Source organism: Chaetura pelagica, unplaced genomic scaffold (genome assembly GCF_000747805.2).
Source record: "Chaetura pelagica isolate M959 unplaced genomic scaffold, ChaPel_1.0 scaffold123, whole genome shotgun sequence".
Classification (NCBI taxonomy): domain Eukaryota; kingdom Metazoa; phylum Chordata; class Aves; order Apodiformes; family Apodidae; genus Chaetura; species Chaetura pelagica.
In genome coordinates this window covers 1,697,613-1,709,387 of record NW_009953295.1, presented here as the reverse complement: position 1 = coordinate 1,709,387, position 11,775 = coordinate 1,697,613, and the positions used below count along the sequence as shown (strand labels likewise).

At 38.7% G+C, this 11,775-nt stretch overlaps 1 protein-coding gene across 1 annotated transcript; it reads right to left on the bottom strand.

The window, feature by feature from the left end:
- Positions 1-2,082: 2,082 nt before the first annotated feature.
- LOC104388955 (chromosome unknown open reading frame, human C2orf49) lies at positions 2,083-10,141 on the bottom strand. Its single transcript, XM_009997891.1, has 3 exons — positions 9,978-10,141; positions 5,530-5,902; positions 2,083-2,465 (listed from the first exon to the last, which is right to left on the bottom strand). Exons 1-3 carry the CDS (start codon positions 10,112-10,114, stop codon positions 2,409-2,411), a joined length of 567 nt encoding a protein of 188 aa, XP_009996193.1. The 5' UTR covers positions 10,115-10,141; the 3' UTR covers positions 2,083-2,408.
- Positions 10,142-11,775: the final 1,634 nt, after the last annotated feature.

The following is an 11,775-nucleotide window of genomic DNA, read 5'->3' as shown; positions in this document are numbered from 1 at the left end:
TAGGGAAAGTTTACTCCTAGCTCCTGCCAGCACTCTTGAATTTGTCTCTTTTTGTACCAAATATAAAATGCTCTCTCATTAATTCAACAAGCTGAATAGATGGATCAGATCAGATCTGGTTTACTGTACACCATTTGAAGAACTTGGCTGTCTGACATTTTTTAAATGCCCACTGTACTAATCTGATCTCACTGACTGACCAAATTCTATCCTCTGGTGACATCATTCTATGATTAAGTGTGTAGCAAAGAACAGCCTTAAAAATCCGTCTTATATCCACACTTCCCAAAGGAGGAGCACCTCACTTTCTCCTCTGGCAATCCCTCAGCACACTGCAACTCTGCTCCAATAGTTTGCTGAGACAAAAAGGATTAGTACTATTATTATTAGCTAATGGGGTAGTGGAAAGCAGTAAGAACAGCACAGCTTGCACCTTGCCCCCCAAGCACTACAACAGATGGCGAAATGGTCCCAGCTTTGGGAAAAGGTAGGTGAAACATGACAGGGCTAGAAAGCTTACCAGCTTGTAACAAAACTGTTACCATGCAACAGCAGCATCATGCAGAATGGTTCTCTGTATCACTCCTTAACACACACCAACACACATGCTCCTAGCAACTGGAACTACAACAAAATATAGCCTAGACTTCAAACTACTGCCAAGAAGCCTCCCATAAAACACAACTCCTACCAGACTATTACACTAGTGCAAGGACCAGCACTTCACGTGATACTAACTGCAGCTAAAACTCCCAAGTAGCAACTGAGCCTTCTACCCTGTGAGCTTTTTCTTAAGTTCTAATCACTTCAACGCAACAGAAATACAAGAGTATATATTGAACAAGCTTAATTACATCACAAAACAAGTCAGCACTACTTTATTTGCTTTTAATTAAATTTATTTCAATAGGATAAGGCTACTTAAAAGACAACTCTTTACATACAAAATGTACATTATGTTAGAGTTTGTTGTACTCAAGTACAAAAACTGCACAAGTGTTTAGTAAAAGGGTAACAGCACACAATATTTCAAAACACACATTCTTACCATTTTACAGCATTCAAGAAGTGCCTTTTATGTCGTAACAGTGAATGGAGAATTTCTGTCAGAAATGAATTAAGCTACAGGTTTTGGTTTCAGTATTAACCAATGTTAAAAGTGTAAACAAGCCTTCAAATCACTACTGACAGCTTCTTTTAGTGGGTTAACTAAATGGATTCAGAAGTTGATACCTTTTTTGGTTTTGTTTTAATAAGTCTGGAAGTGTTATTATTTACCATCCATATATAAAATGTATCTAAATTGGCTTCCTCGTGAGCCACTGAGTCTTAATAAAAATGTTTCCATCAACTTTACTAGATTTCTGCCTTATAAGGCACTACCAATAACCCAGATGAAACACCAAGTTTCACAGAAAACCCACCCCCTCTTAAATTACCAAAAGAAGGGAAAGCAGGTGGTTGTTTGGTTGTTGTTTTTTTAAGAGTGCAATTACAAGCGCTAATGCTCCCAGGGTACTTCTTTATTTTCCTATCCATGGCCCCCTCCAACGGTTAGGAAGTTCAAAAAGCACTGGTCTCCATTCCACAGGTTTCCCCCATATTTTATAATCATGACTATAACCAGGACAACAAGCAAGCTGCTACATCAGCACATTTTTACACGTATGAATGTGTAACACATGCCTGTGTATTTAAGAGAACGTGGCACTAATCCATTCACTACTTCCTCTCAAAGATTCACATACCACTCTAATAATATACTTCCATCTGTGCGTTTCTTATTTCATATGCCAATAAGAGAAACTTCAATTTGAAGTAATGCTGTTAAATAGTTCATCTCTTATTACCAACCTAACTTGCACTGTAAATTCTACACTCTTGTTCTGTATAACAAAAAGGAAAAAAAAAATGTTTCAGACCATTTTATCAGTAGAATGGTTAGTCTTCTCATCTAAACGAATTATCTTTTAGAAGCCAAGAAAGCTCTTGGGATAACTCTGAATCGCAATAGCTATTTTAACTATTCAACCAGAACTGGACCAAAATTGAGTCTTACCAAAACAAGGAAAGGTGTATATATATTTGTATGTGTGAAGTGTAGGGACATGCAGGAGATGAACTACAATAATCTTGAAAACTAAAAGTGGGTGGTTAGTACATTTTAATATTACCACCTTTTAAAGAAGTAATGAACTACTTGGTGCACAAGAGTAGACACTTTTAAGGTGATTGGTGGTAATGACTCTGGCTTTACAACAGGGAACTTTTAAACTTGTTAAAACTTCACAGCAATCTGAATGAATCCCTGTAAGATTTAAAAAGAATAGTACTTCAACTGTTTAAATATAACTTATCTGTTTGAAAACATGGAAGTAAAATTTACGTTTCAAGCACCATTAGCTACTTCATGGCCACGTAACATGCTGGATTTTCTTCTTTGCTTCCGTAGGCTTTAGATCATTCTGGAATACAAGAAAATAGAAAAGTATTCTTAGACACACTGCATCAATAGAAGTTATAAATGAATCTGCCATGTTTAAATCTAGTACTGACTATTGCTATTCTCAGCTATTTGCTACTACAGCAGCTTTATATTGCCATCTTGTGGAGAAAGTTAAATAGCACAGAACTTCTTTAGAAAAGATAAAGCAAATGACTGTAACTACCTCCAAATCACACGTGCCTTTTGCTTTTTTGTAATCCTAAAATTAGTTATGCAAAAATATGTTTCAATTATACAAATGAGAAACAGGCACATAGTGGAGTTTCAAAATATACTTATAAAGTTATTTCAGATTGCCTTATTGATAATATTTGCTGAAATGCAATTATGTAAGAAAAAATAAATATACAACTAGGAAACTAATTAACTTTTGTCAAGCAGTAACAATCTTAGAAAAAGAGAAGGAAAAGTAGGTCTTTCTTTGTAATGACCTGTATAAAAAGTGAAACAATTGCCAAAGCTGCAGGTGAACTCATCTTTCAAGCCCTGCCCCAAGAAACCAGAAAAAAATCAAGTAGGGCCAAAGTAAAACAATGGTAGGTTGAAGTGGTGAAGGAATTACCTTGCACCATCTAAACAGGAACAAACAAACAAACAAAACCAACAACCTGAGAAATTAGAGCCTTGAGAGTTTACACAACTAAGAACAGGTATATGAGCCTTCAAGAACATTCTGTACACTGGTTTGGGGAAGACAATCTAGAGAGAAGGGAATTGGACACAAAGACCAGAAGGATAATTCATAGAATCATAGAATGGTTTGGGTTGGAAGGGACCTTAAAGATCACATAGCTCCAACCCCCCTGCATGGGCAGGGACACTTCCCACTACACCAGGCTCCTCAAAGTCGTGTCCAGCCTGGGCTTGAACACTTTCAGAGAGGGGGCATCCACAACTTCCCTGGGCAACCTGTGCCAGTGTCTTATAACCCTCATAGTGAAGAATTTCTTCCTAAGCTCTAACCTAAATCTACCCTCTTATAGTTTAAAACCATTACCCCTTGTCCTATTACTAGAAGCCCTTATGAAAAGCCTTCCTATACTCTGTGCTATTCAGCACAAGTACTTTAGTTTTTCTTGAAAGTCAAAGAACAGTCACTTGCTTGAAATTGTCATCACTGCCATTATACTAGAATTACAGCAGGCTTTACACTCTATAGCCATCTGCCAAGTGCACTGATTCTTCCTGGATACATCACTTATTATTCAATACAACATTCTTTAATTTCAGACCGTAAACTCCCATCCATACAACACAGTTGCCTAACTTCAAATGCTTCAGACAGATATTAACCAAGGCATGACTGAACTTACCAGTATTAATCTGAACAACATCAACTGTGGCTAAGATAGAAAGTCAAGTGTAGGAAACCATCACTTCTGAGTATCAATTACACAATGTAACTTCAAAATGTTCAACATTGTGCCTACAAAACATTTAAATTAAATATAAAGAAGCTGTGAGGTGTATGCTAAACAAATTCTAAAAGCTCTGTTGATTCAGATCTGATCAATACTTAGAAGAGTTCAAAATAAATTGGCGATAGTAAGAAACACACCTCTCCAGCATCAATTTGATTTTGGACCTCAGCCATGGTTCTTGTAAAAGCTGCTAAAGCTGTCTTTCAGAACAGCCACATGTATAGGTGCATTCTTTCATTAATGGATTTTTTTTTAAAGAGATTAATAGAAAGCATTTTGTACGGCAATACTGAGAAAACAGAAGTTAGGTCTAGTGTCTTGGGAAAATTTTCATCAATTTAATTGCACACTGAACACCTGCAGTTAAACTTAGAACACTTAGTTCTTTTTATTTCCTCTGAAGCACAATTTTTTTGCAGATAATTCCGTATTCCAGTGGAAATGTGAAAATTCCTTTATTTGTATCATGAAGGAATACAACACAAGACTTCTCTCTATACCTCAAGGCATGTTATAAAGAGGAGAATGCCCAGTGCTCCTTCTCTGACCAGCCCTTAAAGACTAATCACATCTTTGTCAAAATTAACCACTGATTTCTCTTTCTCCCCAACTGGCAGCTACATTCAGCACCATTACCTACACTTTCAAATATATGCCTTTCTGAATTAATATATCCTTCTCTTATCACTTCAGCTTAGCACCCTCAGCCTGACTCTATCTATAGCATATGTCTCTACAGAAAATTTGTTTGCAGCCGAATCTAACTTGCAGAAGATAACTATTTACCCTTATGATTAACAGTTCAGTCATGACTCTTCTATTTGAGAACAACACCCCTTTTTTCAAGATCTCAGCATGCCTTTTTCATTGTCTTATGGAAGCTCAGGTACCTGATTAAGATTACCATGGCTCAAAATGACCAACTGGTCATTCAATTGGTCTCTCAATTCAACTATTATGGGGTTTTGTTATGGCTTCTCATTCACACCTACAATCTAGGCAGCTCTTCAGATTTTCACATCCAGTTCCTTTCTCTAGCCTGCCAATTCCTACATGAGATTTAAAACAGATGGCATTCTTCCTCTAATGATACATTCTACTACTCTCAGCATCTCATTTCAGTTCCTGTAACATCACTTTGACAAATGAAAGCTTGTCCTACTCAACCATTCATGTGTGATTGTTACAAATGTTATCATTCCATTTTTTTCTTCCCTACTACAGAAAACAAATTACTTTTCCTCCCCTTCAGGCTGTTCATGTTGTTCTGTAATACCTGTTCCCTCTCTGAACTATCAGTAGGACTATTTGGTTTGTGTTGTATTTGACTGCTACCAGCACAACCTTAAGTATTAACTCCCTTACTCATTATGAAATTCCATGCATATATTAAAAAAAACTGCCTCTTTCACACAGAAGTTTCCCATGACCAAGTATAAAGCACTTCATTCCTTCTTTTGCCTCTTCTAAATAAAGAATATTCTATGATTCCAAAATAAAATAATCCTGGAAACTCTTTTCTAAGGTTCTACTTTTGGCTCCTACAAGTTTCAGTTTAAAAAACCAAACAAACCTGCAAACCAAGACCCTGAACATACATACCGGCAAATCAGATTCTTCTTTTGGAACAGCTCTCTTCAACTTCACAACAGTAGTTCCTGCTACTGGAGTCAAAGGATACACCTTCAGATTAGTCAACACACTGCTGTTAGTCTTTGAAATATTGTTCTGCTTAGCCTCATTATTCCTCATTCCCAGCTTGGAGTCCTCTGATAAACTGGAGGCTGAAATGTATGTTGAGGTATTTGAAGACGCTGATAATCTTCTAACAGTGTTGGTGGTGCTTCCAGCTGGAGGTGGTTTCAGGCGATCAGCAGCTCCGTTCTCTGTCTTCTTCACCTTTATGCTTGTACTCGTTGAACTGCCATCAAATACAATTAATGGTCGCTTCCGTAAACCTTCTACCGTTGTCACACTGAAAATACAAATTGTAAAATTCTCAGAAACACCAGATACATGATTCAAAAATAGCATATCCAAGTAGTGAAAAGAATTTGATCTTGCCTAAAGTAAAAACACATCCCAAAATACTAACCTGAACTCTTAGCTGCTCCAAAAATAGAAATTGCTTCCAAAATATTAAGGGGAAAGAGGGACAGGAGATGCAGGGGGTTGTGTGACAGTGTTTCCCAGCAAAGAGGGCTGCATGAAGAACTTTCCAGACAGACAATTACAAGTGTATGATCAAAGACTGTATGTTTATACAATTGTAGCTATTCCAGAGTAACTAAAGAGTGAACAGTTGTTAAATATTTCAAAAGTTGAATATATGAATACTTGAGAAAGTGTGCACCACCTTACCTACAAGAACAGCACCCAATATTCTGATGCTTCTAAATTTCCCTGTTGCCATGCCTATTCAAAATTACAATGTTAAAATAGTCTAAAATTAAGACTGTTAGACCAAGAACAAACACATTAAGCAAACAGTGTATCTGTTTTTGAAATGAGCTGTCCTTGAACAGGAAGCCTAAGCTAATTTCATGACTTTTAATGACAGTAGGATTAGAAAATACCCTAACTGCCAAAAAATAAAGCACAAAGTTATTATAGCTCACTCAATATGAATTTAGAGTTTAAAAAAAGCATTACTCAAGAATAAGAAGTGTTTGGAAAGTACAGACTTACAAAATAAAATAAACAAACCATCAATAAATTATATAATATCCCTGTCAAGAAATTTTCATTTTCAGTACACACTTACTGTTTAATCATCTCATATTAAACAGAAGAATAAAAATTGAACTATGGTGTTTTCAACATTGAAACATATTCATAAATTTTTAATTAATGAATTTGACAAGACTGATGTTAGGTATCTCAACAGACTTTAAAATAAGCTGCAAGTAGAGACTCCATTAATTTGACCTGGAACAACACAGAATTATTAGCTGCCAATGAATCTCACATATCAAGAAACTACAAATCACTTGCATGATTTCTGTCAAGACAGGGGAATTCTTTAAAAAAAAATTAAAGGAGTCACATTTTAAGAGCTCCTAGAGCAAGAGAATGTTCAGCTCTTATTCAGATTTGCTTCTACATTACTATCTGTTCACAACAACACGTCACATAATCCTCCTCTTTTCTATTCATCAGGTTCCTGGATTTGCTAGAGACAAAGAGAGATGTACCATTCTTTTGGGACCTGTTTTTCAAGAGATAAGTCGCAATTCTTTGTCTTATATCTACAGCAGATGCTGTTTCTAGAAGAGCCTCTACCAAATGAGATTATCTTCCAAGACGAGGAGTGTTCAGCCAGGCATGCTGTTTCAGTTAAATACTACCAAAATAACATTAGCATTTAACACGTCCATTAAATTAAGGAGTACAGTTTCACTTTGAAAGTCCAAAAAGTTGACACACAATTCAAAAATAAAACATGATACTTTCTGTTCACTTTGGCTTTGTCTAAGAATTTATTCAACACCCTTGTCTGGAACACATTCACCACCAGCCTTTTTGGAAAGCTATTTTACAAGCTATGTGAAAGAAAAAAAGTATACCTTTTTTCAGTCACTTTCCTTAACAAAAGAAGCCTGCTTTTCCTATGATTCTTTTTTATATTTTTGTCTTAATTCAGCTTGCTGAGAACAGGTAAGTCAGTAAACAACTGCAATTCTAGGAGGATTGTTACCTATTCCAAAACTGAACTTCAGAACTGTAGCACTGGTACAAATTTAGACATGCTATAGTACAGATAACATTTCCGGAGAAACAGGGAAAGTTTCAAAAGAAATGTGGATGCTGTACCATCAACTGTCACATCTGATTTTTAGATACATGGCTCACAGAAGATGACAGAACACTGGGTGTGATATTTACTTTCTTAACATATAGTACAAGTTGCTTAAAAGCTTCAGGGCAGGACTCATGTTAGCCTCAGCACCCTGCTGACGGAAGACACTGATGCTAGCTAATAGCTGAAAAGAACCAGTTTGGGATAGAGGCCCCTCCTGCAGGACACTCATCCATGAAACCTAGATTTCACTGTGCATCTCCTACATCCTAAAGAAATGTTCTAGCCATGCTTTGGGCAGGGCTGGACAAAGGGGCATGCTCTAATCCTGCTGTTTACTTTGTAGTGCACGGTAAAGAATACAAGATCTACAAGAGGAAGCAAAAGCTTCTCTACATGAGGAGTCTGAGTTTCAACAGTTTCAAGTGATTACTCATGTATTCAGAATGGCTTCTAAGCAACCCTCAATTATGAGGATAATTTGAATAAAATGCTCCTACTCTTGCCCAGTTTAGCCTGGTACTTAAGATAGCACCATAATACAATCAAAAACGAGAGAGGAGTGTGTGTTTTAGCTCCCACACCCTGATTATCCTAAATATTTTCCTGTTACCAAAAAGGGCATGTGATCACCTCTTCTATGAATGTCTGAAACTCATTAAAAGTACCATGTTTTACAATGAACTTGATATTATCAGCACACTAGCATTCTCTGAGAATGTCAAAGTGGCCTCTAAGGTTGGCTAACAGAAATTATGAAACCTCAGTAAAAATAAAACAGACTCATGAAAACATCAAGTTGTAATACTGTAAAAATATAATGAGAATTTTCATCCACCTTTCCTTAGGATTTCTGTCAAAGCTAAACTGGAATGCTGTTCACACACATCACACACCAAAACCAAGGTCTTGGGCAGAGGGAAAGTCAGGAGGAGAAGAGATTCAGTAAAATAAACTTTTGAGAAAGATGTTGCTTTGTGATCAAATGCTTTTAAAACAAGGTTTTTAAAACAAGACAGAATGCTTCTTCCAGAAACCAGATGTCAGTTGTGAACTGGACACATAAAACCACTGCAGGATACACCTCTGAATCTTCAGTAGACTAATACTGTCCAGGAAACAAGCATAATTAAACATGCTTTTGGTACTTTTCTTAAATATTGTAGATATGGTTATTATTTAGCAATTATATGGTGAAAAAAAAAAATTAACTTCTTCATTATAAAGTACCTTGACATGTACCAATAACCTGGTATCAATACAGGCTGGAGAACAAAGGGATTGAGAGCAGCCCTGGGGAGGACTTGGGGGTACTGGTGGATGAAAACTGAACACAAGCTGGTGATTTGTGCTCACAGCCCAGAAAACCAACCCTACCCTGAGCTGCATCAAAAAAAGCAGCAGGTTGAGGGAAGTGATTCTCCCCCTCTACTCCACACTCCTGAGACCCCACCTGCAGTACTGTGTAATCTCTGTGTACTCTGTGTACTGTGTACTCTTGGTACCCCAACACAGGAAGGACATGAAACTGTTGCAGTGAGTCCAGAGGAGGGCCACAAAGATGATCAGAGGGCTGGAGCACCTCTCCGATGAAGACAGGCTGAGAGAGATGGCATTGTTCAGCCTGGAGAAGAGAAGGCTCCAGGGAGACCTCATTGAGCCCTTCAGGACTTAAAGTAGGCCGACAAGAAAGATGGTGACGGACTTTTTAGCAGGGCCTGTTGCAACAGGACATGGGATAATATTTTAAACCAAAACAGAGTAGATTTCGGCTAATCATAAGGAAGAAATTTTTTACAGTGAGGGAGGTGAAACACTGGAACAGTTTGCCCAGAGAAGTGGTAAAAGCCTCATCCCTGAAAACATTCAAGGCCAGGTTGGATGGGACTCTGAGCAACCCGGTCTCGGTGAAGATGTCACTGTTCATGGCCGTGTGGTTAGAGTGGATGGCCTTTAAAGGTCCCTTTCCAACCCAAACCATTATGCAATTCTATGAAAAGAAGAACTATAACTTAGATGCATCAATAACATTTGGATGACAAAAAAAATATTCTCTTCTCCTTTTTCCTATTACTGCAATAGTAGAATCTAACACAGGAGACCTGACACAGCATTCTCTGTGCTATATACACTATAACTAAACTAGAACAATGTCCAAAGCAGTCCTAGTTTAATTAAACAGGCAAACAAAGATTAAACTAAATTCATGGTCCTAAATTCTCCAAGTCTAGCAAAATAAATGCTAATTTACCTTTTATTCTCACTTTTCAACTCATTTTGCTGTCTTTTCTTTTCCATCATCTTCCCCCATCTACTTTTTGGTAAATCACGCTGAGGCAGGGGAATGGCATGTTGAATATACAGATCAGTGAGGCCATCTTTGTCCATCTTTACATCATTTTCAACTAATATATTTTTCTGTGAGGAAGAGGAAAAAAAGTTGTTATTATTATGACAAATTCAGGGCACAAAAATCATAACGGTGGAATTCCTATAAGGTCATGTATTGGGCATAAATGCCAGGGTTTCAGAAATGGTGACCAGTGTGGAGAGACCATGAACTGCCCTGTGCTGGTGACAGCCTGACAGTCTGTCTTCCTACTGTCAGCTTCCCTTGTTTTCTGCGTGGATTACACTCAGTCCCTCCTTTCAGTGAGGCTATGGGAAACGTGTTAGTGCATAATGGTTTTTACCACCTGCAAGTGCATCTCTCCACGTAACTCACGTGTCTCTTCCTGAGTCTCCTTTTGTGTCTCTCAGCCCTGGTGGCTACCACTCCTTCTTCATGGCATTTCAGCACAATGGAATTTTGGTGTGGTAAGGGGCTGTTTTCACCAGCATGAGATAGCTGTATCTAGCTGCAACCAGTACTGGGCAGTTCATCACCTTTGCCCACACAGGTCAACCCTGCACTACTCCCCTAACTAAAACCTTGCAATTTTTTCCAACAGTCGGGGGAAAAAAGGAAAAAGTTATGACAGACATACTGTTGATGACTGGTGTTTTTATGCACTCTTAAGCACATTTCCCGAAGTCCAACTACAATACCAGAGCTTTTCTTCACACTTCTAAAAAACAGGCAGCTAGAACATAATGCAGTTCAAACTTCCACACATAGAGCTGTGCTTCCTTCCCCAGTTCCCTAAGAACAAGTTGAGGAGATTTCTAGTAACTACCAGTTGTAACAGAACACCAGCTTTCTTTCTAATCACATGCAGAGTCATGGAAACAAAACTTCTTGGCAACTCCTGCCAAATATATTAAGAGATGAAAAAGAACCCACTAACTTCCTACAAACTACCAGGCACTGAAAGCGAGTCAAGTTCCTGCCACCATCAGTTTTAGCAGCCGACTGTGACTTCTGATGCAGGGCTAACACCTGTACATTTTTATTACACATAAGCCACATGAACAAGAATTCAGTGAGCGCATACAAACCCCTAAAATTTCGATTAGCATTGCTCCATACAACTAGAATTTTCACGCAGCAACATTCCAAATCATACCAACTGAAGCTTCACGTGGTCCAAAACTGTTTACAACTAACTTGCAAACTCATTTTTTTTCACCCATGCATACTTAAGCACGAGCTTGACTGATTACGTAGGATTGCATTGCCTTAGTTCAGCGGGTATGAACACGGCAGATAATTTTAGTGCATGCAAACACTGTCTCACAGACACCCTGAATCGGGGACATGATTCTTGAGCAGAGGCAGCGCTCAAAGACAGCCTCCTTGCCAACGAGGAGACATCTCTCACACCACGGGCCTCCTCTAAGCCAAAGCCGAGATACTCTGAATACAGAGTATGGACTCGGGTTGTGTTTGGGTTTCTTCCCGCGAACGCTTCCTGCTCTCCCGCGCAGGGCGGTACGAAGGCGGGACACGGCCCGAGCACCGAGACAAGTGATGGGGGCAGGACCTTCCCCGCAGAGCAAAGCGGAAAGACAAACCGGGCGGCCCCCGGCAGAGCGGGGGGACACACACGACAGGAGGCAGGGCCGCAGCCGCGGGAGGGGCCTCCCTTCGAGGCCGCACCCCCCCGCCC